Source organism: Poecilia mexicana, unplaced genomic scaffold (assembly GCF_051168715.1).
Source record: "Poecilia mexicana isolate PSO_F unplaced genomic scaffold, ASM5116871v1 scaffold_17, whole genome shotgun sequence".
NCBI lineage: Eukaryota > Metazoa > Chordata > Actinopteri > Cyprinodontiformes > Poeciliidae > Poecilia > Poecilia mexicana.
The window spans coordinates 16,866,345-16,884,821 of record NW_028263386.1 but is presented as its reverse complement, the minus strand read 5'-3'; the positions used below and the strand labels follow the sequence as shown (position 1 = coordinate 16,884,821).

The 18,477-nt window shown below is 38.7% G+C and overlaps 1 protein-coding gene across 1 annotated transcript in view; it reads right to left on the bottom strand.

Moving 5' to 3' along the window:
- The window catches only part of ephb1 (EPH receptor B1), a 174,925-nt gene that overhangs the window by 10,371 nt on the left and 146,077 nt on the right, over positions 1–18,477 (bottom strand). The window contains exons 11-13 of the mRNA XM_088014682.1: positions 17,584–17,831; positions 15,751–15,966; positions 3,387–3,536 (exon numbers count right to left, since the gene is read on the bottom strand). Coding sequence (XP_087870808.1) covers positions 3,387–3,536; positions 15,751–15,966; positions 17,584–17,831 — 614 coding nt within the window. The remainder of the gene's footprint in view (positions 1–3,386; positions 3,537–15,750; positions 15,967–17,583; positions 17,832–18,477) is intronic.

Here is an 18,477-nt window from a genome sequence, read left to right as displayed (position 1 = left end):
TTTAGAGAACCTTTCATGTGTAGACATCTGTTTTGGAAGTATCAGGGGTAAAAAAAGAAAAAAAGGCAGACGGGATCATGATGATAGAGTAGTGGAAGCACACACTTGTTGCAACCAAGGTTTGTAGAATACAGTCTCTGCAAATACAGAGTGTTGGGCATTAAATAAAAAGGGCTTCAGTAGCAAAGGACAATACTGGGTTTCACATGTTGGCTAAGGACTAGATATACAGGCTTGTGAAAAACAGACAAAAACAAATAGGAAAGAATATTGCCCGTTCTGAAGTCTTGATTTTTGACACTGAATTGATAGGGTCAGGAATGTGAGTAAACAATATGAAAACATGAATCTACTCTACCTTGTATCAGTGTTTCAGGGTGGTGGAGGGTGTGACTATCTTTCTGACTATTTAACATTGTTTGACTGAAACGGCGTACTATAGAATCATCGCTGACAACGTCTATGTCTGTGTGACCACAGTTAATTGATCTCAATACAAAAGAAACCTTTACACTGAGGTAAAATGGTAGATTCAAATCATATATTTGCAGCTAAGGAAATGGGTGATGCTTTTTCATCAATTTGAATCAAAAATATGCAGAAATACATGCATGAATGTTTTTAAATTATGGCATAGATTTAGCACGGTGTTCAAGCCATTCTGAAGGTAAAGTTTGGTTCAACCAGGTACCAACAAAGTGTGATTAATAACATGTCTGGTGTGTGAATGTATCTATAAAAATATCTTAATAACAAAGTGTCTTTAGATTGGGATTTAATAACAAAACTTCACAAAAACCCTTTTACAGATTATTAACAGTACATTATGTGCTTTTTTTTTTTTTTTTTTACATAAAATGCTTGGCTGCAAATTACACTGCAAGTGTAAAACCCATGGTAAGATATACTATTCTGTAAAAAATGTTTCTGTAGTTTGAAGACTCAGTTTCGAAGCTGAGTGTAGCTCAACAAAATCTACTTAAATGTCACACAAGAAGAAGACAGGGAAAATGCAAGATGGGAGGGAGCGTATAAAAAAGGAACTTGAAGGCTATATTGAGGAAGATGGATTTAAAAGAGAGAAAAAAAGGGAACCAGCAGCTTTTACTTTTGTGTGGGCGTGTAAGAGGATGCGAGGAGTGTGTTTGCAAGTGCCTGAATATGTGCGTGCTCAGAGGAGGCGGACATGCTGAGTGGCATCAGTCCCACCAGGCAGTGCTTGCTGCTGGCCCACTGAGGCAACATCTGCTTGGTTGGACTGTCCCGGTGGAGTGAGGTCCACAGAGGCCTGGTGGTTGGCTCGTCTTCTCACTAAGGGAAGCTTAGGGAGAACGACCTCATAGTATGGGACCACTTCCAGTGGTTGTGCATGTTTGTGTTGGTGCCTGTGAGTATGGATCTTATCCAAGCGGACACGGGGAACAAAGCAGAGCTCTCAGCAATCATTCATTGCTCTCAAAAGCTGGCCAGGAAGGAAAGGGATAGTGTGAGGCTTTGCCCATAATAAGACTGCTTTCAAAGTCAGAGTCAAGGACATCTTCACCGATAGCGTGGATGAAAAAGGTGATTCATTACAGCTTCCTTTTTCACACAAGATATCCTTAATTGTGTTTGGGTTAGTCTTTACATACACACATTCATTACAGGCCACAGAATTTTCATAGGAGGGAGTGATTACTCCGAGACCTATTTAAGTTAAATATTTGTTGAAAAGGTAGTGTCCCTTTCAATAATTTTCCAAAAGTTGAACTTGCTGAGAAGCTCTTAAAGGGCACATACTGTAAATGTATGCTATTTCTTCCATAGTGTCAGAAAGTTGTAGCTTTTCTGTTTACAGAACCAGAGAGTGCACATGTGTTTCCCTGCCAAAAACACATCCCTGCAGCCCAGCATTGGAGCTTTGTTTGGAAGGAATAAACAGCTTTGTATAAAATGAAACAGTGGTGCTACAAAGACTTATTCTCCCCCACAGAAGGCAGCCTCTGAACTGTCTACAATGGGTTTGCTTGTAGTGCAGGCCTTTTTTTTTTCCTCCTTTACTTGTGTACATCACAAAAGATACTTTTGGCTAATGCCTGCCCAGTAGCTTGTTTGGAGCAACTCTAACATGAAAAAGCAGGTGGCTTGTGCCCTTTTTCTTTCATCAATTAAAGGAGACTTTGAGCTTTTTGAGAAGCAAAAAAGGCAAAAATGAAAAGCATACAGGCGATGACAAAATAATATAAGCCCACATTACAAAAAAAAAACGGTGACTTTTTGAACATATGTATTTATTTCTAGTAATCTCTTGAAGTGATTATATTAATTACTAAATGTTTCCCTCACTTTTACTCACATAAAATATGTAATTTTATGTAATTGGCCTTTATATAAAAATGACTTGTTGCTCATAACTGTCAAGCAAATGCTTGATTGGTTTATGTTTCAGAGTGGCAGCCATCAAGGTGTTCAATCTATTTGAGTAAGTCCCTAAGTTGACCACTAAACAGAAAGTGTGAAATGATTTCATGTCACAAATATTCTAAAATATGAAAAGATCAGAGAGATTCATTTCTTCTGATGGTGTAAGATAAGCTGGATTTTGAATTTAATTCCTATTCCACACAGTTCTTTAGTATCTTCATTTTTCACCTTTGAAATTACTGAAAGTGTAAATTCTGATAATATCTTTGACTAACCACTAATATTTTTCATTTATTCTCAGTCTGTTTCCTTCAATCTTTTAACATTTTTCAGCTGACAGTTTTGGTAGAAGACACAGATGGCACCGGGAAGGGACACAGGGGACACTGAAATGGGATGGAAAAATGGTTCTGCTGCTGGAAGAGATTTCAACTAACTGACTTCACAGCCTCCTCCTCGCCTACAGAACATTTTATGGGCGGGGCCAAGGGACAGCTGTTTTCAATCACCATAAGTACCCAGGCTGTACACCCGCTCAGATCCTTTGATTAAGTGAAACATTTAGTCCTGGGCTCTAAATTTGCTGACAGTTATTTGAAATATTTTGTGGTTTTTTCCAATCCTCTATACTCCATCTTCAGTTCCGGTTGCACCAGCTCTTTGCTTCTCATCTAAATAAATCTACAAAACAATTATCATCTTCTAAGTCTTGACATCCATCAAACCAGACACCTTGCCATCGACTTTGAGTCTGCTTTGGGTCTTTTTTTTTTATCCAAGTGAATGACAACATATATGCTGGAAGCCTTTCTATTTGTTGTGCTGGTTTCCTTGACAGAAGGAATGGTTGTGGGGGATGTGATGGTATTGTTTTGTTTTTTTGCATGAATAAAGCTCTATTATTAGAGCCACAGTTCACCACTGTGTTTTCAAGAGAGAATCATGATATGATTTCACAAAATACCGTATTTAAAATCACTTACATCCTGGTTGGACATGTCCCAGTAAGGCCTCTCTCCGTATGACATCACCTCCCACATGACGATACCGTAACTCCACACATCACTGGCTGAGGTGAACTTTCTGTAAGCAATGGCCTCTGGAGCTGTCCACCTTACTGGGATCTTCCCACCCTAAGAAATAGAAAAGAAAGAATGAACACGTTAGAGATACTTTAATGCTTTGATGAGGTTGATTTCGTTTCCGCTTGGGTTAAACTACAGCGAGCCGTTTTATCCTGAATACCACACGACTTGTCTCGACTCTTAAGAGTTTACGCTCCCTTCTTTCTTTCTTCACCCACCCTGTGTATTCATTCACCTGAAGCCAAAAACATTCATAAGATTCCGCTTCCGTCCCACGAGTGACTCTGCACAGTCATCGACCGACATTACATTTACTACCGTCTCGTCTCCTGTCTGAAGAAAGGAAGATAGATCTGGGCTTCTGCTCCTTCATTGAGCGTTACTGGCTGCAATTGGGCTACCAGGGCCTAAGGCATGCCACGTGCCCTCTTGAATGAAATTGACAGCCGCTTGCTTTAAATTCCACGCACACACCAAAGCAGTCTCAGCTGGTAACATATTCACAGACGGAGATGTTTGTGCGTGAACGCCCACACATCTAACTAGGCAGACAGACATGTACATGCCTGACCATACTCCCTTCATTCACATCTGAGTTGAGCTCGCCACCAGCTTAATAATGCCAATTAACTGAACCTGAGCATTTGGAGATAAGCCGCTGCTGGAAACAAACCCAAGAGAAACAGGCGCAGACCACCCCCAGTGAGGAGAATAACACACAGATAATGGTTCTCTAGGATCTTTCCAAATTGCATGCTTATGTCCAACAGTTTCCTTTTTTGGTAATACATATATTTGTATTATGATCATGTTCTGCAGGTCAGTGTTATGTTGTACTACTGCAGTGGAGAATTTGAATACATGACTGAGCACACAGAAATGTGATGGCTGATAGTAAACAGAGGCTGCTAGGAGGAATTTGGGGGGATTTTTCTACAGCATAACAGGATAAATGTTCAATTTAAGAGCAATGGCTTATATTTTCATTGCACATATCATACTGCTATCGCTCTAAAAATCTTGGCTGGTCGCATGTTTCTATTCTCAAATTTGATGCCCCATTCAACAAAAATGTTCTGCATTGAATCTTGGACCTCTATTTTCACAGTTTAACTTCCCCTATCGCATTAAAATCCATGCTCCTATACTGTCTGCTCACACATGCTTCAGTTTTGGGGCCAGAGACAGTTCTTAGCTGGTTTTCTACAATAAATGGTTTGATTTTCCACCACCAAAGAGTCCAGTCCAAACCACGTCATTATAAATGTTTGTTTGATCATTTAAATTATTAATTTAAAATGTAATCTTTTAAGTTAACTTGAAATTTTAATATTTAATTGAGTCAGATCCCCCTCTCCCCTCCTTCCGCAGTTTTGTTAATGTTTTTGTTACGGTTCTTGTATTGCATAGAGACAATTTTACAACATAAATATAATTTCTTACAGTGCCCTGTAAACAGATTCCCTAACAGCACCACATTTGTTTAATTTTTTTTTTTGTGAACAACTCATATTTCCAATCATCTGATCTCTCGTCCACACAACAGGTGAACAACAAAAGTCAAACATAGCTTTAAGAGCAAGTTTTATTAAAATTAATTGGAGGTACTTGGACATATAAAAAGAGAGTGATAAAGGGACAGTATTATGGATTTTTGAGGCACGTAGTGCTATTTTATAGCACAACAAAGTAACTATGTTTTCTGCAGTTGCTATAAAATAAGTGACTAAAGCCTATAAAATGGAATGATTTCAGAGCTTCTCATGTCTATTCTTATATCTCAGTTCGGTTTCTATCTGGATTGTTTTATCTCCAATGAGAACTTAGGGTGTGCTGTCTGGTTCATGCTTATGGCTGGGGGAAGAAATTATTTAGAAAGAGGGGGAAAAAAAAACAACAAAATGTATACATTTAGAGTGGTCGATCATCTTTCTCTTCTGGGTAAATGTCTCGTGTTTGTATGAGTATATATGAGATGAAAGATGAGGTTATAAATACAAAGTAACCAAAAAAAAAATAGCTGGAAGCAAAATGTTGTCTATTACAATCCTTCTTTGACATAACTTCCTTGCTGCTTCTTCTCAGTTTGTACATCTGGCCTGTTGCCCCAGGACCCTATTAAGATATGAGCTGGGAGTTGCTGAAATAGGCCAAGTAAAGCTGTTTTCACACTAACAGTGGGACAGACATTAGTTATACTATTTTCAAGTCAACTGAGTCACAGATGTCTATGTACACTCTTTAGTAATTACTCCTCTGGGCCATTACTAGGCTCTGCCAAAACCCAGTTTTAACAACATACAGTGTTGACTGACTTATGAATAGACAAAGAGGGAAGGCAAAACAGAGTAATCACTTTCTTCAGCACAAAGCGCATCAATAGCAGTAAAGAGATCTTTAGGGGGCACAGAGGATGATACTTATGTTCTGTTGTTGGAACAGTGCTATGAGGGATGCTGCTAATAAAGTTCCTAAGGCTAGTCTATGAAAATATTGTCAGAGTTGGTCTGTGGCTTATAAAACAATAAAAAATAAGAATGAGATCAGAGCATTGTTATGGCTCCTCAAAAACTTTGAGTTTGTGGTTCCTAAGCCACTCTTTTAGTTTAGTGGAGTAATTCAAATCTTTGCCTATTTGAAAGACCCAATTGTCCCCAAACTTCCTGGCCCTTGTCTTCAGATGCAACTTCAGCTTTCCACTGCATTCCACTTTCCTCATGCATTTATTTTGTGAAGTAAAGCATTCCCTCCAGCCGCATCACACATGATGCTACCACCTCCATATTTCAGACAGATTAATGTCATCAAGCTTGCATGATGACATTGTCCTTAAAATGTAACAATTGACAGTGGTCAATGACATTCATTCTAGTTTCTTCAGACAACAGGCCATCTCTCCACAAATTAAGGTGGTTGTTAACTATGAATGTTTGCAAATTGTGGTTCTTTTCTGAGTCGCTTCTGGAGTAATAACATTTTCCTCTAAGAGTGGCCTTTCAGGCCAACTTGATACAGGATTCATGTCAATGTGAATAATGGGACTCGTTTACCAGCTCTGGACAACATCCTAATAAGAATGGATCTATCAAAAGTTTACAAGCCCTGGCATTATCATCTGGTCTTTCAAAAATTGTCTAAATACATACAAATTGTGTGTATTGTGCTATTCTTTAACGTGATTATTGCATATAAACATCTTAATTTCAAGTAAGTTAAAGAAAATTTTCTCCTCAAAAATTAACTCAATACTCCGGCACTTAGGAAATAGAAATAATTGTGTCTATCTTAGCTGACTTAAAACAAATTTATTTCTTGTCATACAGAGACATGAGATGGTTATGCGTCTTTTTTTTTAAACAAATATCTGATTTCAATAGTATATATATGCTGCAGTTTCTGTTTTCTCTGTCAGTATTAAAGAGAAATATTTCTAACTCCTATCTCGGACAACTACCTCAGACTCTGTGGAGAGGAGCTAGAGTTCATAGTCACAGCAGCATCAGAACTTCTCAACCTCGAGTGGAGAAAAATCCAATGATATACCCCACAAACTCTCTGGATAATAACTAAAGTAGGTGACACACAGTGCTTGATTTTCTAGCCATATTGGGTGGTTCCATTTTCTGCTTGACGAATTTTGGCTCTTTAAATAAAAAGCAAAGCTTCAAGAGGGTGTGAAAACATGAAATTTATGTGAACGAGAAAAAAAAAAAATCTAAGTTACTCCTTACATATGCTGGTGGATAATACATCTCGCTGTGTTTGCACACAAAAGTCCAGGGCAGAGAACCTTGAGCCAACATTTGAACGTGTTGAAATCTTTGCATCAACAAAGTGAGATTACACAACGTGACTGGCTCCACCTGCTTGTGACCGCCTCTGACAGGTTGTGACTAGAAGTGACAGCTTGTGATAAGTCTGAAATGTCACAGTAAAGAGGATGTGCAGAGACTGTCAGTTTAACGGGTATTATGCTGAAACGAATGTTTTCCTTTGACAACCGGATCTGGGAGACATAGGACAAACGTTTGCTGGTCAGGTGACATGCGGTGTCTCTTGTGAATGTGTTGCACTTGGCCAGGACATGATGCACCTGTCAAGACGTGGTGCTAGCTTGAGCTGTGAATCCGCTAATGTGCAGATCACTTCATGTAGATTGTCAACGACGTGCTGTGTGTGGAATATGTGGTAAAATTTAGAACACAAATACCCGTCACAGAACAGTGAACAGTTGTCACGAACATCTTCCAGATAAGCTTGCTGTAGAAAAGCCCAGTACTTTTTTGTTTTTACTCAGCTTTTTTTTTTTCTTCTTCTTCTTCATATGAGCCATTTAGGGACTCTGAATAAACTTTCTAAGCCATCTGGAAGTCAACTATGAAAAACTTTCTCCCCGCCACTCCCCCCACCTCCCATTCCTTCCCTCTCTCCGATGCCTTTACTCCACGAACGTCAGTAATCTATTTCCAAACAATGCACACTCAAATGGGCTTCAGCACATTTACTTAGGCTGAGCAGAGTGCTCCATCAACATAGTTTTAATGAAATCCTGAGTGCAACGATCTGCCCTGGATGTCTGCCCAAACAGAATGAGAAAAAAGAGTGAAGACATGCAGTTAGAGCCGGAGAGGATGAGTGACAGGGGGGTGTGGGGGGTGGAGGTCATAAAGAAAAAAAACAAAAAAACAAAGTCATTTGATGACTTTTCTGACTTTCTTTTCAATAACGTCGAATCGAAATGAACAGAGGTAGTCCAACATGTATTTAAATTAAACAATGTAAAACTTTGGGGAAATCTTTACTTGTACAAATTGTAAACAAGTTGACATTCTGCAATGATCTCTTTGTTTCTTTAGTTTAAGTTTTGGTACTAACTTAACTTGGGAATTGAGAATTACAAGAAGCGTAGTACTTGATTTGCAAAAATCTTTTCCTTATTTACTGTATCATATAATGATGGATGTGGAGTGAGGGCTGAGGGCTGGACTGAGAGAGTGAAAGAAAAGAAATCCAACCTACAGTGTCTGACCACAATATTCAAGCCCACTACGGTATTGTATGAAGTTGTAACCACAATTTACAATATGATACTTTGTTTCAATAATTATCCCGCTTCTCAAAACATCAAAAAATGAGCAATGCAATTTTAATGAGCACCTTTTAAACTGATACCTACGAAGTCACCAAGGTAGTGAATGGATCCCACCTGTGTATAATTAAAACTCATTATACCTACAGCTTCTTTGTGAAGGACTTAGAGGTATGCAAGAGGACATTAATAAGCAAATGTTGACATGGAAACAAAGAAACACATCATACGGGTCAGGAATCGAGTTGTGGAGAAGTTTAAAGGGAAACAGGTGGGAGAGTCTGCCAACATCACGACTGTAAGACATGAAATTCACAAATCATTATGGAAGCGTGGTAAGGGGAAAGCCATTGCGATTAAAACACTTCAGTATTTTTTTTTAAGATCCCTCTTCATCAGAATCTATTGCACTTACTAGCATTTAGTTGACAATTTAGACCAAATCAATTCTGCAGGTTTTAAAACGGGCCTTTTCATACCATCTATTGGCACCACCAAATTAAATCCAGCTAGTATCTATCTCTCTTTTGTGTTAAAATCTAATTTTAGAAATTGACCTTGGCCTCAATTTCTTCAGAGAATGTGGGATATAAGCAATTACAATCACTTATCTAACTGGGGCGAAAGCTGAATAGCCCTAATTTTTCCCTTCAGTGCTACTGGGACTGTGGTTGAGAAGTGCCCTGTTATAAAAACACTAAAGGGCTAAAATTGATGTATTGGGGGGTTTTATGCCTCAGCATGTGGTCATCCAATCACCTCCTTGTCCCCAAAATTTGGAATTAAAATATAAATATGAGATTTAGTTAAAACTTAACAGCTGTGCCACTAACTGTGTTTATTTAGTTCTGTAACATTTCTAAATGAGCTGTTATTGAGAATGGGAAACAAAAATGGAAGCTGGAATTCAGGCAGTTTATCCAAATGGAAGCCAGAAATATTACATATAAGGTCTATCTATAATGTGTGGATTATTTTAAGAATTCACACTTGGATTTCTGGCAATGAAATACAATCTGAACATATAGGGGTAAAATTAGATTAAAAAAGCCAACATTTTTCTCAGCCAGAAATGATAGCAATATGAAGGTAGAAATATCGATTGTTGCCTTGTGTTTTGCAACATTTTAGTTTTGAAAAAGTCTGGTTTTGATGAACTAAAATAACAAATCTCTCCTTTGTAACTTTGCATTCTGTGCAGAGGTATGTTTATTGAGAGCTTTCATATAAATCAGGTATCTTTTCCTTTGGTTTAGTGAGCAGGATTACGTGAGCATGATTTGTTTCATTGTGAGAATGCAAATACAGTCAAACAGTCACAGATGGCAAATCAAAGCCCTACTTATACTGACTGGCAAATATGACAGAAGATATAAATCAAACTAACAATTTATGCGGATGAGTACACTTTGTTACAGAAACCAGGTATGTATCATGTTTGTTGTTTTTTTACAATTTATAACTGGCTCATATAATATTAACATTAAATAGGACATTTTTAGATGTCCTATTTATTTAAACCTGTTAAATGATTTATTCACACTAATCTTCACTGTATTTAGAAATCCTCACTATCAGTCATCAGCAGCAGCTTAAAGAAAATAATGTCTTAAAGCAATGTGCTTGTGCTTGATTGGATTCATTCCTAGTAACATGTTGGATCACTCCAAACATGCTACTGATTGGAGGATGTCCTCACTGGAAGTGAAGACATCCTGGGCAAGTGAAGTCAACCCCTCTCTACATGTTTGTATGGTATCAATTTCCATGGTGCAAATGCTAAGCTACTAAATGAAAAAAAAAAAAATCATATGGAGGACAACTGTGTAGAAAATATAAAGACAAAAAAGGGGCATCCACATCATCATTATGGACTTGTACCTCATTAACCAAGAATCTATCACCTTAACTCTGAGTGTATGTAATTGTTTTACAGCAAACAAAGAAACATGTTTAACAAAAAAACAAACAAAAAAACTTGTTGCCCTGAAAGCAGTGAGAGTGGGATGGGATGCTAATAGTAAACAAACAAATGACAGAAACAACGGGGCAGTCCACATAGTGTGAGCGCTGGAGCCAATCTGAAAGAATGTCACGCGGGTCACGGGGATTTGACGGATGAGCTTTGGTACCGGCTCTTTGTGACCCCGCCTTTCAGCATCAATGGCACAAGCAAACATGGCGGCAGACACACAATCACCTCTAAAGACACATAAGGGATTGTATGCGAGTGTATATAATAACAAACACAAATATCTAATCACGTTGGTGAGGTTCGCATTGGACATGAGCCGTCGACAGTCTTGACATCACCAGCTGAGCCACAGGTGGAAATTATATCTAAAATCTGACCCTCTACTGCCCATTGACAATGAACCCTCCGTTACAGATATAATATGTGTGCACATCACAGAAACTCCCAAACAAATGTGTGCACATCTACATGTGCTGGCTTCTCTGCTCAAAAATATGCATTAAATCTGTAATGGGCATCTTTAGCCAGACTGGAAGTGTTTTGTGAAAGATGCTTAAGTATGCTTTGAACTTGTTGATAAGTGATGGCAAAATGGAGTCTGTGATCTGTGGTGAAGAAAGAGCTGTGATAAAAGAAAAAAAAAATTGTCTGGATTTACTGATTTTGATTCGTGCCTTTGGTCATAAGATATCGATCAATGCTGAAACAAAACTCTGGTTAGCAGAAGCTAAAATGAGAATCTTCCATAAGATGACTGGACTCAGCTGAAAATCATCTGCAGGGAACCCAGGACACAACTGATGCTATCAATAGAAATCAGTGAATGTGCTTGGACATCTGATCAGTACGTCTTCCATCAACGTTATTTTGTATACCGTCCAATGGAAGGAAAACTTGGGGCAGAATGTGAACTTGATTAATGGAGTTATATTCCTTTTGGCTTGAGGTTCCTTGGGCTCCCTGGAATAAACTGGAGAGAAGGGAGTCTAAAGGATGTCTAAATTTTTCTCCAAGATGTTTTTTTTTTTTTCAAAAATGTAAGAACATTTTCAATTTCAGAGCAATATTTCTTGTTTTAACTTTCAGATGTTATGATACTTTTCTATAAGTTTCCTTGTGCACACCAAAAAAACAACAAATCTTGCTTGCTCATAAATAAACTGTGCTTCTCCTCAAACTAGAGTCAACTTTAATGCCTCCTTGCAGTCAAGCTTTCTCCGTGAGTAAACCTTACACCCTCAGTTTTGTTCTCTCTTCTCATTGACATCTGCATTTTATGAGCACAAGACACATGCCCAAAGAAGGAAGTGATGCCAATGCTACACTATCATTAAACTGACTGGAGCTGCTATCAGGTTACCACTTATTTCTAAGAGGGAGCAAAGTAAATCTAAAATATACGTAAGGATGAAAATGGCATCCTTAGGAAAACAGCAATAGATGCAGGATTAAAACAGAAGCAGAAGGCATTAGTGCACAAGCAACTGAAACTTAGCACAGATTCAGAGTTTTGGTAATGAGGATAATCTATCTGTAAGAATGTAGGATTTTGCTATTGTTTTGACCAAGGGCAAAACAATAGCAAAAGTTTTGACCAAGAGCACCACAATATAGGAATTACCTGAAAATGTAGGCTCTTATTATTCTGGGAGAGAGAAAAAAAATCTTTAATATCAATGGATGAATGGATGATTAAGAGAGAGAATGCTACATTTTTCAAAGTTTTATTTTTGGACACCCTAGTCAGGACTCATGCCTCATCCGATGGACCAATCAGAAAACAAATGAATACGCAACCTTTTCTGTATTTCCTTTTGAGCAAGATACAGAGGCTAACACACGAAAAAAAAAAAAAAACACACAAAAAACAGAAAAATTAAATGTTGCTGTTAAGAAATAAACAAAGCACACCTAACACTGATAAGATAAAACACCCAGTGGCTAAAGCCTTTAAAATAATTAACACAGTGCACCTTAGTAAGACCAGTGCAGTTCAAGTATTGTTTTGAAAGCCTAATTAATCATGACTTTGGTGAGCAGCCAACAGAGAGGGAGGACAGCCTCCTTCTGTCTTAAACTCCATAACACTGCTCTGGAGTGAACCCACATCCAGGGTTAACACAATTACCAGCATGTCCTCCCAACCATGATCCAGCATCACACTGCAGGCACTGTAATTGGTGTGCCCAGAATTGCAGACAAAAATTAGAAAATCAGCAGAGGGAGAGGGGTGATTCATTTGCTCGAGGAGGCCGTTGGTAACTATGTAAATTGCCGGATGTCGCTGCAATTTAATTTGCTTATTCTGTTGTCCTTGTGTAAAATGCAGGTCTTGCCCACAGACTGGTTAAAGCTTCGGGTCATAACCACAGAGCCTGGAAAGCGAAGGGCACGAGATACAGGCAGCTTAATTACAAAATAGGACCACAACGTCCCGCGGTGCTTGTGCCGGATCAGAAACGTGCAGATATCAGAGTCTGTCGTTTGTTATAATTTAATTTATTTAAAAGCCTAACTGCAGGTGGATAGAAGAGGCAGCAGGTTGCGGCATGTGGAGCTCCTCTCTTGAATTGGCAACTGGTGGAGTTGTAGTTAAAAACTGATTTGACTTATTTTATCAAAGCAGTACCCTGAAAAACTCCACCTCACCTCATCAAAAACCTTCAGTGTCTTTTTATCAGACAGCTCTCTCGGTCAGATAATCCCTTTAAGGAGGACTTTGTAGACTCTTGCATTAACCAACATCAAAACACTGGCCACAATCTATAAACCCACTCCTTTTGAGTCCTGTTATATTAGCCAGCTTATTCAGCTTTGTTGCTAAATAATACCCATTCAGCAAGGTTTAGCCACAGGGGTCAAGCACACAAAGCATAGTATTCCTAGGGAGCAATTAGCTCTCAGTCACCCGAATGTAAGGTCAGATCTCCTCTGGCTTTGACGACACTGCTGCTCATCACACCAGTTGACAATCAACTCTCCCTGATCGGCTAATGCAATGTTGTTTGACATTCACTTAAAAAACAAACAAACTTACTTCTAAATCAAATAGTTTTTGTCTAATGCCATTAAGAAGGTGATAAATACAAAATAAAACTGTTTTGTATTATTATTTTTTTGCTTGTTTTTTTTTATATTATATTTAGATGAGGACAGTTTATTTAGAAGGTTTCTGTTTTACCTCTGTGGTGCTAACTCACAGGCATTCACAGTGGTTTTGATCTCAAGGTCTGCAAGCATTGTAATGCCTCTGATGTTCGTCCTAAAATATACCTTTATAGATAATATATTCAGATTGCATTCATATTTATTCATAATATATAAGACCCTGCCACTGAGCTGCAATCTTCTGTTGTACACTATGAAGCAATTGCAAAAGAGGAACCCCCATGGCAGTTCTGTAAAACACGTTAAAACTTTCCGCTCTCAGGCAACTCTGTTAGAAACGAGTGTGTGAGGCCACTGGAGGCTGTCAGCGCAAAAATAAAGAATGGGGCAGGTGAAATACAGGACACGGCTGAAAGAAAGCAAGAGAAGTTAGAAATAAATATGAGATTATAAATCCACCTCTAGCAAAAATAAGAGTTCAGAATAAAAGGAGTCTACTCTTAGCTCACAATAATGATAAAAAACCCCAAACATTTTCATTTTCCAACATTTTACCTCAGTTAAAAGAATAATTGTTCTCTCAGCTATTCCATTTAGGAACACAGTGTTTATTTAGAGTCATAAACACATGTGAAATGAGATGCATTTTCAGAGATTATTCCGGTGGTGATTGACCTCTTAACCTTCTTTGTCTAGCCAACCTCATTCAAAACGAGTGTTATTTATTTAGAATTCAATTCAGTTTCTGTATGAGATGAAAACACCTTCACCTAAAGTGGATTTCTTTTCAGGGGTTTTCACATTTTGCCATTTCTGCAGTTGGTTCAATGTCTCAAGCGTCGCCGTAACAGAAACAACATATAAGCAGACAACAAGCTCAGATTATTAAAGTCTGCACATCAGCAAAATTGTCGCCATTACTTCTTACTAAAGTGGAAGTATTACAAACGGAGCAATTTTGATATTTAAAAAAAAAAACGAAATGTAGGCATTTACAGCAAGATCTCCACCATGACCAGACGGTTGTGTTGTGGTAAAAGTAAATACATTTAAAAGGCAGGTTACATTAAATGCAATCTTGTCTTGTCATATTTCAGTAGCAAATAAAAATAGTTGTGAAATAAAAGCAAAATAGGAAGTATTAATTTTTGAATGAATGAATCTGCCTTAGTGCATTTTAAGTATTTTCCGTATATCATTCCTCTTTTGAATGTTATTGTGTAACATTATGTCCGTGAAGTGTCCGGGATCTATTTAAAACTGTAGCAGATGGAAACACGTGTGCCACATGCAGTAAACAACCTAATTTGTAACAAAGGACTTAAGCAGATTCAATGAGGTGACAGCGGATACACAGTCATGGTGAGAGCCCCACACAAACAGACTTTTGCATACATTCTGAAGCACGCAGACACTCAAAACCACCCACGCAACCCGAGGCGAGCGTGGCGTCCTAATGACCTGGCCCTGTGTGTTTGTGAGGGTGTAAAAGTGTGTTTTGAATTAGGAAGAGGAGAGGCAGAAGATGAACTAACGATGGCTGCTAATAATTACAGATCTGTGGCGTAGAGGAGTTAATGAGGAGCCAAAGCCTCCCATGATGCCCCAGTAATAATGAATGAGGAGGGAGAGAGAGGGACGAGGAAGCGAAAGACAGAGAGAAAGAGGTAGGAGATGTCATTTTGAGAGGCTGCAGTGCCCTTTGGTTTCTCTGCTCTTTGGGCATGCCAACAAGAGAGGAGCTTTCCCAGAGGAGGCTTGTCTCCACGCTAATGAAGATGTGACAGTCCTCCAGTCCATGACTTGCGGCGTAGCGCAAAAAGCAGAGGAGTGGGCTTAAGAAAAAAAAAAAAAGAAAGAGTGACAGTTCTTCTAAAATGAATGACGCTGAAAAGGTGAAGGGGCTTCAAAAAAAGAGTGAGATATTGTCAAAGTGGAAAGTTGACTGACATGGTTTGAAGGGTGTTTTTAAATTGCTGTTTGTCAGTAAAATAAATGCACGGAGACTTTAAATTATAACTACTAGATTAGTCAAGGGGGATTACCCAATGCACAGAAGCGAAATAAAGAGGAGAATTAAAAACACTCACCAGAGAGCTGGTGTAACTGGGATCCGACGTGTCTTCCTGCAAATACCGTGACAGGCCAAAGTCGGAAACTTTGCACACCAAGTTGCTGTTGACGAGGATGTTTCGTGCAGCCAAGTCACGATGGACATAGTTCATTTCTGAGAGGTATTTCATCCCTGCTGATATCCCGCGAAGCATTCCCACCAACTGGATCACCGTGAACTGGCCGTCGTTTTGCTGGAGGACAGGGATGAGAATAAAGGTCAGTCATTCATTAGTTGCTATCATCACAATGATTGACTCACAGTCACAAGATGCTTTCAATTGCAATAAACAAAATTTGTATATTCTCTACTAAAATACAGTGGCTCTCTAAGCAGAAATTTCTGGCTCGGTATAATTTTGGCAGAGCTTTAAAATCTGATTATTATTTGGAAGTGAAGTGTTTTTAGCATCAGCTAGAACTTAGAGACTACTGACCAAAGCAGTGGTAACAGTAACAGTAAGTGCCTTCTAAAAAGTAAACAACTTGAAGCTCAACTAGTATTTGCAGCTTCCATTACGGACAAGCCAGATGTAACCCGGAGAAAACATTTTCTGGTCAGAAGAGACAAAGATTGAGGTAATCGGCCACGATGGCAAAAGTATGTTCGGGGGACTTAAAGTGACTATTTCTAAACTTATAAATACAGCACCAACCATCATGTTGGTTTCACTGCAAATGAGGGCAAAATAGTAAATGGACTGAACTTCTGCATCACATTTTTAGACATACTGACCACTCAAAGGGCTTTTACAGAGGAGCGATATTTACCCTTCCACACTATCAATGCCCACACTCTTATAGAACTATGTGGTATATGATAGGAATTTTTTTCTTTTTTTCCACTTCACCTCAAATCGCCTGCTAACTGTTTTATTTCAGCTGAGTGAATGGATCTGATTTTGGCATGGAAGTTGAAGCTACAAAGTGGAGTAAATGACTGTACTATTTTCTGATGCACCAAGGCTACTCATTTGGATAATCTTCTTCTCCAGAATTAGAAAAAGCCTGGCAGTTTATAATTATTAACACAACCAGAGGGCACATGCACATAAAAGACAATGATCGAGATGCAGTAAATTGTCACTCAGACACCCACATACGAGAGGGACGTCCAGTGCGGCGCAACTTCATCTGCTCCAATGTTTATTTTTCCATTTCCTCCTTCTTACCAATTGTATATTAGTTTTAATTTTGAGCTTGATACAATTCTGGGCTCTGGTATTCAAGTATCCATCTGTCCAATATTATCGCTTGGCACTCTTATCCCTGTCTAAATGCTCTCAATCGTAGGCTTTGAACCTTTGAAACAAAACAACAATTAAGAGGGTAAGAAGGGATCGATAGAAACACAAGTCGGATGCGGTGGTTAGCAAAGCCAACTTCAAAGAACCTATTTAAACCCACCACAGATCAAAGTGAAATAGAATGGCAATCCATGAGATTGAAGGAGGGGAAAAAAATGTTGAATATTGATTAAGCCGCATGTCGGCTCAATCATCACTATGAAAGAAAGAGTCTATCAATAGCTTCAAAGGTTATTAGAGTAAATAAAGGCTGATTAACAAATGTGTTGTGGAAATTTTAAGATTATAAAAGACTGATATCATAGGGATTTTAATTAAATACAAAAATAAAATACGTAGAAATAAACATGTTTTCAGTGTGTACCAGCTCAGTTAAATCGGCTCAATCTAAATTATACTGAACTAAACAAATTCCATCATCAATTTTGCGATGAATTTATATGAACATTTCATCTGATTCCCACAAACAACTACATGCAACTCGCTTTCATAGAGTTTACTCACCCTTAGGAATGAGTCAAGGGCACCATTCTCCATAAATTCTGTGACAATCATGACTGGACGGCTCTTTGTGACGACGCCCTCCAGACGGATAATGTTTGGATGGTCAAACTGGCCCATGATGGAGGCTTCAGACAGGAAGTCTCGCCTCTGCTTTTCAACGTAGCCAGCCTTCAGGGTCTTGATGGCCACATAGATCTCCCTCTTACCAGGCAGCTTCAAACGACCCTTGTACACTTCTCCAAATTCGCCTGGTCAGAAACAATGGAGCATAGTGGAGCTGTCATCAGAACGAAGAGCCGATCTCCTTGATCAGTTCAAAGTCATTGTAGTTTTTTCAATTAGTCACACCTTAGATGCCCTAACGTGCTCATTCACTATGTGTGCTTCAGGCATGCTGAGTGTTTTCTTATCACGGATAGTAGTGCTGATCTGCTAGTGATACTCACAACAGTGTGGTTCCTTCTGACTCACAGCAGTCACCTTATCCTAAAATACTGCCAAGCGTCTTTGTATTCCCAAACTGAAGGAAATCAGCCAAGAACTATCTAGTAAATTTCTGGCACCAATTTCATTAATTATCACCAGCTTGCTGTCCTGTAGAGACACCACACCAAGATTTCAGCAGAAACGGAAATCCTTAATTAGTTAGCCACCTTGCTTTCTTATCTTTACCCGAACTCACACCTAGCTTGCTGAGTAAGCCATGGTTCGGGAGCTATTCCAGGTCCAATCACACTACCACTATTTTTGCATCATAATGAAGGAGCACAGAATGCTCTAGTGCCTGTAAAACTAAAGTGTTTCCAACTATAGGGAGAGGCATGAAATAAACATGAACACAATGCAGCCGTCTGTTTAGAGATGTTCTCTCAGAACTGCTAGTAACCAATAGTA